At 35.8% G+C, this 17,214-nt stretch overlaps 1 protein-coding gene across 2 annotated transcripts in view; it reads left to right on the plus strand.

The window, feature by feature from the left end:
- grm7 (glutamate metabotropic receptor 7) overlaps positions 1-17,214 on the plus strand; it is a 217,327-nt gene that overhangs the window by 125,266 nt on the left and 74,847 nt on the right. For both annotated transcript variants that reach the window (XM_079889895.1, XM_079889896.1), the window contains exons 5-6: positions 1,698-1,835; positions 14,900-15,100. In XM_079889895.1, coding sequence (XP_079746021.1) covers positions 1,698-1,835; positions 14,900-15,100 — 339 coding nt within the window. The remainder of the gene's footprint in view (positions 1-1,697; positions 1,836-14,899; positions 15,101-17,214) is intronic.

Here is a 17,214-nt window from a genome sequence, read left to right on the forward strand (position 1 = left end):
TTTTATTCCCTCACCCCATCATGCCAGCTGTAATGGTTTCTCTATGTTTCTCCTTCCTCACCCCCTTATGTCTCTATGTTTCTCTGTGTTTCTCCTCCCTCACCCCCTCACCCCCTCACCCCCTCATGCCCCTATGTTTCTCAGTGTTTCTCCTCCCTCACCCCATCATGCCTCTATGTTTCCCTGAGTCAGTACAGTAAGGATTGAGCTTGTATACACCACTGAGGGATTTACAACTTCCTTGTAAGGTAGAAAAACATGTTGCTTATGTTTAAAAATGGAATGTATACCTCATGCTTACACATGGTACAATCCACTTTCCCTCTGTGTATACATTTGTGGTACATTGCATCAGTTGAAACATTCCTCTCCTTGTAAAGAATATGCCAACTGTACACATTTGATGCATCATCATCATTGGAACATCTCTGCTCAGTGAACATTGCATTGCACACATACCTCTAAGCAAAATATAGCTCTCCCAGCTCCCTGCTCAGCACACATGTACAACATACTCTCACAAAATACATTATGACATTATTTTGAAAATGAATAAAGAAAAATAATACTAAAAAATAACATTAAACAGTAAATGTTTAGTCTTCACTACCGATCACAGAAGAATTGACTGACTTCGCCACCAGGCTACAGCCCTCAACATGCCAACTAGGGGGATGGAGCTTGGGAACCACAGATAGACCGAATGCTTGCTCCGACTCAAGAGTATGCAATGCCCAGGAGTGCATTAAAGACTTCAGCTGCATTTGTTGACTGGCTTAGGGCAGCTCTGCTGTAGCAGCTTAATGATAACACCTTATCTCTTTCTTAACACTTATTTTCTAGTGGGCAAGGCAGACCCGGACTCACTTCCTTTGCAGTCTACAGAGTAGAAGCAAACAAAGTTTAAATGAGCTATGACTATGTAAGGTTAGCCGATGCCTCTGGCAAAATTAAATGTTCTGCTGACCTTTGTCCTTGTAGCTACACTGTGGATGAAAGCCTCATTACACCACAAACCTATTTAGATGAGGCATGTTTTTAGCCTTGATGCCAAACAACAAGGACAGACTCAAAAGACTCTTTGGGATCCAGAGTGATAAATGTTATTGTTTGTCTGCGAACGGTCTGATTAAATGCTAAGCTACCTGATGTAAAGAATGTCAAGTAAGGGTACTAATTATTTTGTTGGCGAAGCAGAAAAAAAAGTTCATATGCAGAGATTGAATTGCTTAGAGAAGCTGGAGTCTTGATGGTTAAGCTAGTTACAACTAATGAAACCAGCATACTAGCAACACATTATTACAGGTCAGTAATTCAGTTTTTTCTCAGCACGGTGATGAAGACTAAAATAAAAACCCGATCTCCTGAGAAAACGTAACTATTTTATGAGGTGGCAATTTTGCGATATAAGATATTTATACGATATGATGTTAGTATGAAAATGTACAATTTATAGAAAAACAAGTTAGCATGAAGATCGTATGAATATATATATTTTTTTTTTACTTTTTTTTTTTTACTTTAACGTACGTAACCTACAATGAGAGTGTTGGAAATTATGAAAAACTTGGCACTGTTCTGACATTACTAGTTAGATATCTGGTTTCATCATTAGAAGTACTAAGGTATATGGCTTTTCAGGGAAAGTCACTGATAACCTGATGCTAGCGTTAATGGTGCTGCCTTGTCCTTTTCAGGTTTTGACACCTACTTTATGTCACGCACACTGGAGAACAACAGAAGAAACGTCTGGTTCGCTGAGTACTGGGAGGAGAACTTCAACTGCAAGCTCATGAGTTCCTCAAAGAAAGAAGACACTAGTAGAAAGTGCACAGGTAAACGTTAATAGCTATTTTTTTTGGTCGTGCTTTGACACGTCATGCTTTGAAATTCGGGTTTTCTTTCTGCGAGTACCGAAATCCTTGCTGGAATCCTGCTTAAGCTGGTAACTGTACAGAATTTTGGTAGATGATAACTGGCTTAGGTTGGACTTTAGCATAAAACAACAGCAAACCAGCTACCGGCTGGTAATACAGTACTTGATTAAGTAACATGGTAACTGGTTGACCAGCTTGGACCAGCTAACAACCAGATTAGACCAGCTAATAACCAGATACCATGTTCAAAAACATAGCTACCAGCTTTAGCTGGTTTTTCCAGCAGGGAATTACAAACCTGCCAGTCTTTATTAAGACACTTGCTGCAGTGAATGAAAAATATGAAAGTTACCACAGATTCCTAGCTTTTTTTTGGCTAAACCTGAAGAACCCTGTCAGGCTCATTGACTCCGGCTTATTAGTGCTGCGTTTCTGAATATAAAGCACATTTTCCTCTGTAACAGAGCTCCCCCATTACATAATCTTCCCTCAGCTCATCATGGCTAGTTCAGGCTGACTGGTTCCCAATTCCCAGTCAGCTACAAGACAGAGTGCACGTGCATGAAGATTGCCAACCAAAATTTGGGAATGTTTATAACAGGATAAAATAAGCATGCACACAAGGTAGTTTTTGTCTCTTATTTTTAATATTTTAGGTATAGCTTTGGAGGCAATAATCCAAAATTGAGCAGAACATTACATTTTAAGCAATAATATGAAAATGCTATTTCTAATTCGTAAAATCATTTTGAAATTGTATAGTGCCTGTATTCTGTCCTGTAGCCTGTGGTTAAGTCAATATCCGCACAAGGGGTAAACACTCTGGAGTATCTAGAGTAATTAATGTAAGAATCAATACTATTGACTACATGCTAACAAAATAAAAAAGCATGACAAAGAAATTGTTACCCAGAATTGTTCTGTATTGTATAATCTGTCCCTTCAAATTTCCATGAGAAATATGATGCCTGTCTAAAGAAATGTATTGATATTTGAACCCATGAAAACTGTGACAACTCAGTTAATTGACTAATGACATGCACGGCTGTCTTGTAGGGGGAATAAACCAGAGGAAAGCGTACAGCAACTTTTGGGTGCTGCAGGATCCATATTTTACAGTGAGGAACCAATGCAGTACAAAAACTGTTTACTGTGCAACATTAAATTTCAGTGGTTTCATGTTCTCGGCAGCCAATAATTCACGGCACAAAACACATTGGAGATGTATCTTGCAGGTCCAAGGTGGTCTAGCAGCTCTAATCAGCTAAAACAAAATGGTCTACCAGGTCAAAACGAGGTCCTCTAAATGGTAGCCGAGCTGATCTGCTATCTACACCACATTGAACCTACTTGGATCTGGTAGAAACTGTGTGTCTGTCGCCTACACATTATATCAAGTTCGTAGTAGCATCAGATGTACTGCCGGCACGCCCACAGATCGCCCACAGTCTGTTTGGAAACCGTCTGGTGCACATTGCACACAAAGACGGCAAGACCTGACTGAAAATCGTTAACCTTGCTGGTCTTTTTTTGTGCATTTTGTATTCCATGATTGTCTATTAATGTGCTTTTTTGTATGTTGTGCCCACTAAACGGTACGTGAAAACTCGGAAAATTCTTGACCAGATTAAGTTACAAAATGGAAACTGTAGGCAATTTATTAAAAGCCTGGCTACCTGAGTAGAAACCTCTATCTCTTTTATGGATTTGAGACCAAATCGAATAGCATATTAGGGAGGCTCATCAAAATGGTCACAATTTCTCACATATAGAAAAGCCAGTCCTATATTTGAGAGCTTAATATGGTTGCTTTCGGTGTGAACTCAGGCACACTAGACGAACCGTTGTCTGATACGTTATTTAGTGTGATTTGTTCAAGCCGATCTCATAGCAATTCGTACGTATTTTATGAGGTGGCTAATTCGTACGAATTTTTGCATTTCAATTCGGACGATTTTTGCTAAATCGTACATATTTTACGGGTTGCCCAATTCATATGAATTCGTACGAATGACCTACCCCTGCCCCCGCCCCTAAACCTACGCATCACTGTGCTTTAGACAAATCGAACGAATTCGTACGAGTGAGGTCATATGAATTCATATGAATTAGCCACATTTTACTCCCTCGTACAAATTCGTACGAATTGGTCGTGAGATAGCGTTGGATTTGTTGTGTTTTTTTCCATGTGTGGTTCTGGTAACTCACAGAGATAGAGATATGAGCTGTATGTCATCCAAAAGTTTTAGATTCACCAGTTTGTGGTCTCTGCGAGATGTAGCCATTGGGAAATCTCGTTTATCGAGTGTCCTGTCTGCTCCGGGAGTCTCTGCACAACGAGGTGAGATATTCAAGAACTGGAGGTGGCGGCAGTTTCTGTCAGTGACAGCTGGCAACACCACTCTATATCGCCCGGAGACGCCGTCGGTGTGAGGGCCAATTTACAGACATCAAGGGCTCGAGTATGTGATGAGAGAGAAAGCACATGGTGCCGTCCCTGGAACAACAGTGTGCGCTAGAGGGCAAAGGAGAGTCAGGTCTGATGGATGACATGGGAGAGGTGAGAGAGGAGTTGGCTGTAGTCCAGGATCACGATTGTACAAGAGAAGACACAATTAAAGATGGCTAGATTGGATAGTCACTGTGAATTTGTAATCAAATTTTGGGGTTCTCTGATGTGCTCCTGCACACAGGTCATTACATGCACGGCACATTCTCCACCTCCAACATTAGTAAGACGTATTGAGATAATTAGCAGCAATATATCTGTCAGTTTTTGGTACCTTGAGCCAAAATTCTAGCAGGCACCAAACTCACATTTTGTTAATCAATATTTTTTTTGTCTTTTGACTTTTAGTCAAACTAGATGTTTTTAAAACAAGATATTTTCATTTAGTAAGATTTTAGAAAATGTATCTTTAATTTAGTTTATTTCAGCTACACAACTTTTTTGTTTTATTTACAAAGTGTTTTCTTGTAAAGATATGCAAAAAATATGCATATATATAAGTATTTTGAGAGCTTAGAGAGATTAATATCATTTGCGGTTCCTAATGGAAGTGGGCATTGCTAATGAGATCTTTTGGCACGTTTTGATTGTTTCGTCCGATTGGTGAAATTTTCTGTACAGCATCTTGGGTAATGTGTTTTTTCCACCAGGAATTCCGCTGTCAAACAGGATTATTTTAAAACTAAGTTGAAATAATGCGGGTTGACGGGTTTAACAGAAGCAAATTCTATCAATAAACAACCTCATGGCTCACAGTAAGGCTGTCTTAAAGGGTTTATAAGTTATCGTTAAAAATCTATTTCCCTATGGAGAATATGAATGAAGTTTGTTGCACTCTATAGGGTTTAGACGTAAATTAAAGTATTTTTACTGGTCATGTGACCTCAACATGGCGGCCCCCATCAAGAGCCCTGCTCCATAAAAATACTGTGAAAAATACTGTAAAAATACTGTGAAAAACGTACTGTGAAAAGTCTTAATATATTATTAATATTAGAACTTTCTCATGTAAATGTCTTAAAGAAAGTCTTTAAATACTTTTACCGCACAACAAGACAAAATGCTCGGAGAAACATTTGCTTTTGCTGTGCTTTTCCACCACTTTCATCTCTCTTTCGGAGTGACATTGGAATGCATTTAAAGCCCTTTTTGGAGTGAAGAGCCGGAGTTCAGAGTCCTCTGGGCACCGGAGTGTTTGAATTTAGGCTCGCAATGGCACTTCATGAAAATGACAGCTTCTCAGTCCCCTCACAAAAGAAAACATCAATGGGAAATTGCCGAACTCCATCTGTGGAATTGCTGCCATCAGAGTTTTCTATAGAAATGCTCAGAATGATGTACTTTTTGCAGCCTTGTACTAAATTCTCTCTATTAAATATTGTACAGGTCTGGATTCTGTGTGTGAACTGTTTCGAAGTCGACATGAAACATAATTCACAACATATTTGCAAATTAGGATTTTCCTTCACTGAAAAGTTGTCATTTACCTTTACATTAGCATCTCTGCCTTACATTTGTCATTCTTGTAAAAGTAGAAACAAGTATTTCTTATTGTTTGTCTGAGGGACACTAATTCTGGTACATATTCAAGGAAAACAAATGTGAAAACCTCTTTTACTTCCTTAATGTGGTGCATTTTGTACTGTATAAATTCTGTGTAGGCCAGGATTTGGTTTTATATTTAGATTTTTGTTTTGAGGATTGTAAAAACTGAGCATTCCACGTTGGAGCAACGTTTTTAATGAAAGTTTATGAAGACAAAGTTTTGGGGGGAATTACATTCATATGAACCCACATGACATTTGAATTGACTATTTCAAATGTGTCTCAAAATACATTTACTGAGAGTGTTCACGTTGACTTGATAAACATTAGTCATCCAATCAGATCGATTGATTGTCATAACAGTTTTGTTCTTTGTGTGAGTCTCAGTGTGTTGTATCGTTCACAAACAAACGGTTCTTGCTTAGGATGTTCTGTTCCGAGGAAACGGGGACAACCGGATTCGTTCCTTTCCTTTTTTGACCTCTTTCAGCAGGCGCCAATCAGCCCACAGACATCTTATTCACCATAATTACATGCTGTGTTTATCTATGTAGCACATGCTCCAGGATCGCTTCCATTTTCAGCGGCAGGTTTTGCAGAATTATAGCTTGATAATAATGAGAGTGACAGCCATTTCCCTGCGTATGGGAGGCAAAAAACACCCCTACTTCCTTCTAACTATATATCCATCCATCTATCCACTCAATGAGGCTTTATTGTTCTGACATGACAAGATCAAAGCAGCTCTCGACTGAAATAGAATGATCAGCATTCATACACTCATATCATACACACTTGTAACCATTGGGTTTTTGAAGGTTCCGGAATGACGTTTTGGATTAATTTAGGCCCTGTTTACATTTGGTATTAAGATGTGTTTTGGTCGATCGGATCACAAGTGGACGAGGCTAAATACAGGTGTAAATGGGGTCTAAAACGTTGTGAGCTCGTCCACTTTCAACCACTTCCAGAGGTAGTTGAAAAGGCATTCAACCGGATTGCTTTCGTAGTGTAAACGCTCAAGTGGTTGAATGTGTTCAGACAGCCACAAAAGACCGTCTACTCTCCGCCAACTGACCTAACGCGTAAACATTATGGGACGTGCTCTAGCCAGACGGGATTTAAACTTTGACGTCTGGAGACCCAAGTTTGGTTTGAAGATGAAAAACGTGCCAAGCACAATGTTCTCTCACCATTCCTGATTCCTAACACACACTCACAGCGTTCAGCGTGATCTTATGGGTTTCAGAATATAAACTAAAGCTGATGTTCTCTGTGTGTTTTTCTGTCGTCTCCAGTCGCGTTCATATGTAAATTGCGTGAGCTTATTTCATCCATTGGATCAAAAGATCTGAAAAAAAAGAAAACACACATAGACCCTCACTTTGAAGAAATCAGGAAAGAAGTGGTCGAATGGACAAAAGAGACGGATTAAAACACCAGGTGTAAACGGGAATGTGTCTCCCTCGTCTCCTTGTGATCCGATCGACCAAAACGCATCTTAATACCAGCTGTAAACAGGGCCTTAATTTAGTGGCACCAGCAGTGAAGTCTCTTTTATAGTGATAGGGAGGGATGTGTTACCTTTTACCACTTTTATTTCCTACTTAAACACAATCAAGCTACCTAATTAGCTCTAAAATGCCTAATAGGTATTTTGGAGATCAAAAGAAATCTTTAGCGAGGAGTGGTGGATGGTGAGGCGCTCTGTTTGCGCTCATGAATGGCTGCATCGGTTTGTTTTAGAATAAAGGATTGTGGGTAGAGTTGCCTCAAGCTGGCTCCACAGTGGGTCCACATATCTCTTACAAGGAGAACTAAAAGTTTCTGTTTTCTTTTGCAATGTGCAGACGCAGAATCATGGAACACATCTTTACATTCGGAAACCGCTAGATGCAATGGAATTGTCCTCAGATGTGTTTTACTACTTTTATCTTCACAAGCTGTATTGTAAATGTGACGTGAAATGCTGAAAAAACCTAATTGTGCACATTTGATGGTTACTTTATAAGCATAAAGCTTAAAGTAAACTTCGGTTTTTACACACATGTGCACAGAGCATGTGATGTACATTTTTCGACATAAATTGCAGTCAGATTCAAACCGTACACACTGTGTATGCTAGGCTCGCACATTAGCTGTTTAATTAATTTGTCCACAAGGTGGCAACACTGGCCGGGCACATTGTTTCTCAGTCGGAAGAGACGGAAAATCGAGAAACTACTGGAAACACAACAACTGGTGCCCGTGTTGATGACTGCATTAACCCTTAAATGCATGAATGTTTCGACAATCATTATTACATATTCGGGTGTTTAGCACTGCATCTATATCTAACACGGATGGACCTGTCGCGATAATATAAAACTCTCCTGATATAGAGTAACAATTACAGAAGAATAAAATAAAGCATATTTTGTTATCTTTTGGAGCTTGGAAGGGTTCAGTTTGAGCAGATGTTTTATACCATCAGCTCATTACCCAGTACATTCAGCATCTGGCTCATATTCAACATCTCAAACATATTCTTAAAACTATCATTTTCAACATCTTCAAAATCAATATTTTGATCGCTGACAGCTTCTTCACCAGATCCACCATCAAGTGACAGTGACACTAATATTTGATTGCGTTCAGGACTTGCTCTGCAGTAAATCGCTGAGCCATTTCAAGTTTTGCTGATGACACTTCCTATTCATTTGTTTTCTGCCTGCGGTAACTATGGGTGAAACATCACTTAAAGCTACACTGTGTAACTTTTTTAGTTGATTCTTAGCAAAAAACACTTAGTTATTTCAAAAATATATGTGCTCATTAATATATATTTACTTCTTTCAAGTAATAAAGTATTCTCTTAAGTTTATAATCTGCCATTGAAAGTACATACGGGTGAGGGGTTCGTATGCCGGTCGCCATGTTGCCCCTCCATCTTGAAACTACATTAGCCAAAGAGGGACATGCCTGTAAATTCAAGCTTCGCCTTTTGCGTTTTTCACTCAGTGACACCGTGACGAATGCGAGGGGGAGATTACTCGCGAGCTCGCGAGTGCCGGCAGATTTGAAAGATAGTGTGGTGTGTGTGCGTGCGTGCGTACTCACATTTGAAAGAGAGAATTAAAACGTCAACGCGACAGACAAATCAGCAAGACCATAGTCAATATTGGAGTAACTTTTCCCAGATGGAAAGAGCTCATGAGGAGAAAAGATTTTAAAACGGACGCTGAGGTTGCCTGCTTTCTTCTCGACAGGTAATTCAGCCTGTTGTAATTCATTTGTGTAAATTCGAAGTTTTATAGTTGCTTGTCTAACCATGGTTGTGCATAACGCCAGATCGACCTCTAGTATAACTTCATCCTCGCGTCAATGGGGAAAAAGTATTGTTTACCTTGTAACATAAATCTGTGCTGCGACGGATCACAGGTAATGAATAGTTTTAAAGGCGCAATTTTTTAAGCTATATAAAAAAAGGACACTGTAAATTTTAGTTATTTTTAATTGCTTTTACTTTGTACACATTGTAACGTTAGCCTAATCTGATTATGCTAGGATAGCCGATTCCAAGGATGTTACTTTCTAGTGCACATGTCAACCACCTGTGTTGGGAAATGGAGTATAGTTTGAATGGCTATGCGTTCGGCTGTTTAAGCATACGTTATGAATTCGCTTCAAAACTGATGTTGTGGGCTTTAGATTTAGAATTTGAATAAAAGCCAATTATTAATATTAAACGCAATGGAATTATGAAATGACCTGACATTAAAGATGACATTTGCTTAAATCTTTTAAGTTCATGTGTACATCAAGTCTGTTTTATTCTGCATTAACACCTGGCCTGTTTTCATCAAAAAAAAAAAAAAAAAAAAAAAAAAAAACATAATAAATTTGCAGTTTAAATAGCATATGGCTGATACAGATTAGGAAAATCTCATGCAAGTTGGAAACCGGCTCTCCAATTAGCTTAAACATATGTCGAGATTTATTTTCCAAAATGGAGTTTGTTCTAATCACTTAGATGAGAATTAGATGAGACTTTTTTGAGATTCATCACTGCAGTCAAAAAAGAGTTCAGGACATTCAATAGAGCTTTTGCTGAAGATCCAAGTTCATGTTTGTTTGAAGTGAAAGCTGTTTCCTGAACTGGGATACTGTGTAAAAATAAATAAATAAATAAAAAAGTGTGTAATTTTAAGGGTAAAAGACGGTAAAAAAGGCTACAGTAAATCCATTTGATTGGTTAACAGTAAGTTACCTTACTGTATACAGTGAAAAACTGTAATAAATCTAATGGAACATTTCATGTAATTTTACAGTTTGATAATTTAGCAGTTTTTTGGAAGTGAAAAAGAACAAGTCATCTAATAAATTTTAATTGAAGAACCGTACATTGACATTCCCATAATTCCCGTGCGACACTTCAAATTTAATTTTCATTTAATCAGTTATGTTTCTAACCTAAAATGCAGTTTTTTTTACTGGCAACCTTAGCTGCCTTTTTTTAACCGTTATATTTGCTGATTTTTGTTTACAGTGTACACATGAGTGAACAATGCCAAAGCGGCATAGCCTCAAGTACGGTTTTTGTGGAGTCAAGTATGTTCAAATGCAATATTTGGTAACACTTTAGAATACTGTTCCTTCATTAATGAATAATTACACAGGAACAAACGAGTAACGCATTATTAACATTCTAGTAACTACTATTAAATTACAAGAATCTCTGATTAACAAATTAGTAAGTAATAGCGCTCAGATGAATGTAGTAGTTCACTATTAGCTAATCAATAACTACTATTTTTTTCATACCTCCCAGAGAACTACTATCTACAGGTTCATAATTAACATGAATAATGCATAATTTATAATAAAAGGTAATGGTAACCCACTAGTAATGACTCAAGTATTACTACATCATTCTAAAGGAACTAGTAATTATTTGGATCAGTATTCTAAAGTGAAAAACATGATAACTACCTAATATTGACTGAAGTCATTGTAAGCTTTTGAGATTTTTGTAAGATTTTGAATAGCAATTCCTTCCAATGGATTTGGTAACACTTTAGTCATTACTAGTGTGTTCCCATGATCTTCACTTTAGAATGCTGATCCAAATAATTAGTAGTTCCTTTTGAAAGATGTAGTAACACTTGATTCATTACTATCCAAAACCTTACAAAAGCCTTAAAAGCTTACAATGACTTCAGTTAATATTAGGTTGTTATCATGTTTTTCACTTTAGAATACTGATCCAAATTATTGGTAGTTCCTTTAGAATGATGTAGTAACAAAAATAGTAGTTATTGATTAGCTAATAGTGAAGAGTTTCTTGTTAGTTAATAGTAGTTACTAGAGTGTTACTAATGCATTACTCATCTGTTCCTGTGTAGTTATTCATTAATGAAGGAACAGTATTCTAAAGTGTTACCCAATATTTGTTTATTTGCCTTTTTTTCCCACTGAATGTTTACCTAGCTAAAAATGCTAAACAGCTAGTGCGCAATGTAGTACTCGCGTTGATGACACAAATGTATCGCAATTCATTTCTGGTCGGTACCTTCAGAAGTAGAGATTTGTGACAATAAGAAAAGATAAATTAGAGACTGAGGCAATTTTCTAAAAAGCTTCTGAGCTCAGTACTCTTTTCTGTCAATGGAGACTAGGTGTAATTGTGAAGTATTGTTGAACAAGATATCTGTCACCATGAGAGCAGCTTATTATTTTCTAATGGTTGTTGTGACCTTCAGCGTGAACGAATCTCTGCCAGAATGGGGTTTTTGTCACTGCCTGGGGTCATTGATGTCTATTGATCTGAATCCCTCAAGGTTTTTGGCTGACCATGATGAGATGAATTGTCATAACCTTTAATTTGATGCCATCGAGATGTTGAGAAAGTGTAAAACCTCTTTAACCAGCGAATCTATCTTGACAAATGGTTTAGGATACATGCATACAATCTCATTTTTATTGAAACCCCAGGTCTAGGTGAAATGCAATCTTCTCTTTTTATACCAAGGAGGTCTATATTACCTGGCGAAAGTTTCCGTTGGCATCTCAATAGCCCTTCACTAATGACAGAAAGAAAGAGAAAAGTAGCGTCCTGCAAGTTGGGGATTTTTTCTAAGGATGTCTCCAAGACGTCGGTCAATCATCTTTCAAGTAAATATCATCTAAATAATGAGATCCAATCATTGTGGATGAAGTCCAGTCCCAGATGGGGATGTCTCAAGCTCGCTGAAAAGATCTAATGGCACTTTTGGATGAGCTGATATTTCCCCAAGCTAGTTTTCCTGTTCTGCCAGGCACTATTAGAGTTACCCATTCCTTCCCCATCAGACTAGGGCCATCATTGATGAAGCTGTCTCGAAAATACACATATTTGAGTTAGCCATGCTTGGCGGGACAGAAGAGCCGACTAAGCCAGCTGTAGTATGTTTAATGAAAGGCGTTATTGTGGAAAGACAGACTATAAGAGCGTCCCTGGGGAACCCGGACTGGCATATAAGGGTGGGTGTCAGATCTGGACGACGGCAGAGCTAATTGGAGAGAAATCGCTAAGAATATTGCCTGAACTCCATTGATGTCCCATGAGAACTTCCACCAGTGGATCAGGGAATAGCAGCACTTAATAGAACTGTCACAGTTTTCCTCACAGTTTAGGGTGAGCCTAAAGTCTGGCCACTGTTGTTATTAAGACATTTTAAGGTAAAGGTATTCTCACTAGGTCAGATCCTGAGAAGATTGTGTGTGGAATAAATTTCCCATTACGCATAGCAAATTATCTTGACTCACAGTGACATTTCTGAAGAGAAAAGTCATTTCGTAAAAAAATCCTACCGATTTGTCACAGCAGAGACTCTGTCTATTAGCCATGAGGCTAATCTATGTGCTAATATGTTCATAGAATTGACAAAATGTACTTTTAGCAGATTCAATCCCTCATAAATTACAGTCTCTTCTGGGAAAACAAAACAAACTATTGATGACTCATCCTGCACTAGACAAATTTCCGTCCAATCAAATTCTGTCTAGAATGTGAGTGTCCCTTCAAAAGCGTATTAGCAGTTAACAAACCGTGAATTATGGCTATGATGTAGCTAAAGCCTTTTTGATATTTTAATAAAGAGAATGAATCCTTTGAAATGCCTCACCCAACTTCCCTTTTCAGCAGAAAATATATCAACACTTAAAGAAATTGTAAAACTTCCATGTAGCTTCCAAGCTAAAAGCTAACTGCAAAAAAAAGCTAAATAAGCTATACTACAAGCTACTCACAAAAGTAGATTGAATAGCTACATTGAGGAAATACCGATTCAGATATGTATTTTACCTTTTTAAATATATATGGTTTACATTTATAATTTGTTTAACACAGTTTCTACAGAATACGGGGAAACCATGCTAAATGTGGCTAATGCTATAAAAACAGCCTGTCACTTTTGTTGTACTTTCTCTTGTGGAAAAAAAAAAAAAAGTACACTTTAGCATACTTTTCAAAAGAGTATTATATAAAAGACATTATAAAATAAATTACTAAGAATAATGTTTTGGTCACTAAAACAATAACTGCATGCTATTTACAATTGTACACATGTATAGTTTAAATGTATATTAAAGGCACTTTATAGTGCTTATTTTATCCACTTACATCTTTATATGTAATTCTATAATTTATTCTATATGGTTAAAGTGTGATGCTGAATGTACCGACAAGCATTTATGGTAAACTAAAATATACTTTAATGCCATTTCTATTGAAACTTGAATGTCATAATTGCACATTTGTTAATGATGAAGTTGCAATTTAGTGCATTTAAAGCCCCCTTGTAGTGAAATCAAGCTTTTAATGTTGTTTATTTGTCTATGTGGTGTTTTTAATATGCTTTAATACAAACCATGTGCAAATTCATAAGTCAACACCATTGCTGAGTATTTTCTCCTTAAAACTGCAGTGAACCAAAGACAGTCTCAAAAACACGGTTTGAAATCGCTGGTGTTTCTGACGTCACAAACTACCTTGTAACCAATCAGATCAACGTGTGATCGTCAATGAGTGGATTTCTGAGCTGGTGCGAGTGAGTGGAGGCGGGGCTCATTTGCATATTCATAGAATGAGGCACAGGTGGAGAGTTACATTCAAGCTATTTTAAGGCATGAAGAATTTTCATGGAAAAAACTTTAAATATGTAATTTTGGTGATCAAATGTGAGTTTTAAGGGATACAATTATTTGTGGGACTCTAAATATATTAACTTTAAATATAATATTGAATAAAACATGTAAGTGCCTTACATGTACTTTAGTATGTTAGTAAACACATTCAAATAAGTACTTCTTTGAAGCACAACAAAATATTATTAAAACAATGATTTAAAATGTATTTTAAAGTAACCATTAATTTGATATAGATACAAAGTGCACTTTTTAAAAGTGTATTAAGAAACACTGTCATGAAAGTGTACTCTCTTTAAGTACACTTAAGTGGATTTTATTTCATACATATATTATCTGAAAGTACAATTCTTAAGATTTGAAGTTCACTACAAGTGCACATTGTCATGTTGTCATGTTATTGAATCTACTTTTAGGTAGTTACTCCCGACACTGCCTGTGAGCAATCGCTGGAAATAAATCTCTAAACCACCTAAGATGAAGATAGCAAAAATGTGACAACATTAGAGAACAAAGTAAGATAAGCACCTACAATTTCAGGCATTACTTTTCACCGTGTTAAAGATAGCGGCCAAAACACGCCAAGGCTTTTCAAATGAAAGATTGTTCCTAAAGTGTGATAACTTTCATTGCTTTTGTACTTTACCTCACATTTTTCTTCAAAAGCTTCCAGAGTTGACTCCGTTTATCCTATTCCTTTGTTTCTACGTGCTCCTGCGAGAGCATTTAGGCACACATCTTGCTACAGATGTTTGAAAGTCTTCACTCTACTTTGACTTTTTGTTTTCTTTCTCCCTTCCAGGGCAAGAGCGAATAGGATCAGACTCCAAATACGAGCAGGAGGGGAAGGTGCAGTTTGTGATCGACGCGGTGTACGCCATGGCCCACGCCCTGCACAACATGCAGAAGGACCTTTGTCCCGACCAGTCGGGCGTTTGTCAGGAGATGGAGCACGCTGGTGGCAAGAAGCTCCTGAAGTACATCCGGTCGGTCAACTTCAATGGTGAGTTGACCAAACCTCACAACATACTATCACATGTCTATCACATCATATTACCTTTTTGTCTACATCTATTAACTCAGTTGCACATTATTTTAGGTAGTGATGCACTGATATGAACATTTTGGCCGATACCAATTATTCCGATAATTCTTTATTAGTTTATCGGTTATCGGTATCGGCCAAAATGTTCATATATATATATATATATATATATATATATATATTAGGGCTGTCAAACGATTAATCGTGATTAATCGCATCCAAAATAAAAGTTTGTTTTTACATAATATATGTGTGTGTACGGTGTATAATTATTTTCTATATATAAATACACACACATGCATGTAGAAATAATTAAGAATTAAGAATTAAGAAATATTTGCATGTATATACTGTGTATATATATTTATATTATATATAATTTATATTATATATAAATATTTTATATATAAATAACACATTTTTCTTAAATATATATGCATGTGTGTGTATTTATGTATAGAAAATAATTATACTCCATACACACACATATATTATGTAAACACAAACTTTTATTTTGGATGCGATAAAAGTTAAAAGTCCCTAATATATATATATATATATATATATATATATATATATATATATATATATATATATAATATCAGTTATCTGCTTTCAAATATAAAGAATTATCAGTTATTGGTATCGGCCAAAATTTTCATATATATATATATATATATATATATATATATATATATATATATATATATATATATATATATATATATATATTATATATATACAGTATATATATATATATATATATATATATATATATATTAACATTTTGGCCGATACCGATAACTGATAAACTAATAAAGAATTATCGGAATTATCGGTATCGGCCAAAATAACCGATAATTCTTTATATTTGAAAGCAGATAACCGATATATATATATATATATATATATATATATATATATATATATAATATCAGTTATCTGCTTTCAAATATAAAGAATTATCAGTTATCGGTATCGGCCAAAATTTATATATATATATATATATATATATATATATATATATATATATATATATATATATACACACATATCCATACATAAACATACACACAAAAACAAAAGTCTCACCATTAAAAGCATTCCCAAGCACTTCAACATAAATCAAACAAACAAGTAAAGTGTAAACCAGCGTAATTTTGAAATAAAATTCTAATAAAATGGCGAACAGTGCGCATCTGAAGTGTCTCAGAGAAAGGAAGTAATCCATTATTTATTGGCTTTAATAAAACGGCTTATCGGACCGATAACAATAACATTAAAAATGAACATAATCGGCAGATACCGATATGGTGGCCGATATATTGTGCATTATTTTAGGGTGACGTTGTTACTGTGTAATACGAACTGAGTTCTGTTAATTAACTACATTAGATTTAGATTTACAAAATTAGATTTACATTACACTTAGATTAGTGTTTGGCTTAGGGTTAGTTGCCTGTAATGATTGATAATTTACTGTTATTTCTATATTAAGTACATGATTTGTGTAACCTTGCCATGTTAAAATAAAGTGTTACCATTAATTCAATAAAAAATACTACTTAATACTAATACTTCTTAACATGTTTTAATTTGTAAATTAAAAACCATTTTGATGTTTATAAAGGAAAACATAACATTGGTTTGGCATAATCATTTATGATTATTTATTTAAAAAAATTTCTTCACTGCTTATTAATATTTGAAACACTTTTGCCCACCAAAACAAAGTCATGTGGTGCGACCAAAGCAAAGGCATAAAACAGGAAGTGATATCGTAGAGAGGACACATGCAGACCCTCATGTTAAAAATATCAGGTAAATATATATATTTAAATAAATGTTTGTTTGTTTGTTTTTAGAAATGATTAATTTTTACTTAATGGTTATGCAACATGACAGTTTAAAATAATTTCAAATTTATCAGTTCTAATCTGTTTTATTTTAGTATCATTGAGATACTACTATGGTTTCTATGAATATTTTGAATTAGTTTTTAATTTGACATTTTATTTTAATTAAAGTTTTAGTAATTTAGTTGCATTTTGCCATTTTATTATTATTAATAT

The sequence above is a fragment of the Squalius cephalus genome, assembly GCF_949319135.1.
Source record: "Squalius cephalus genome assembly, chromosome: 13".
Lineage (NCBI taxonomy): Eukaryota > Metazoa > Chordata > Actinopteri > Cypriniformes > Leuciscidae > Squalius > Squalius cephalus.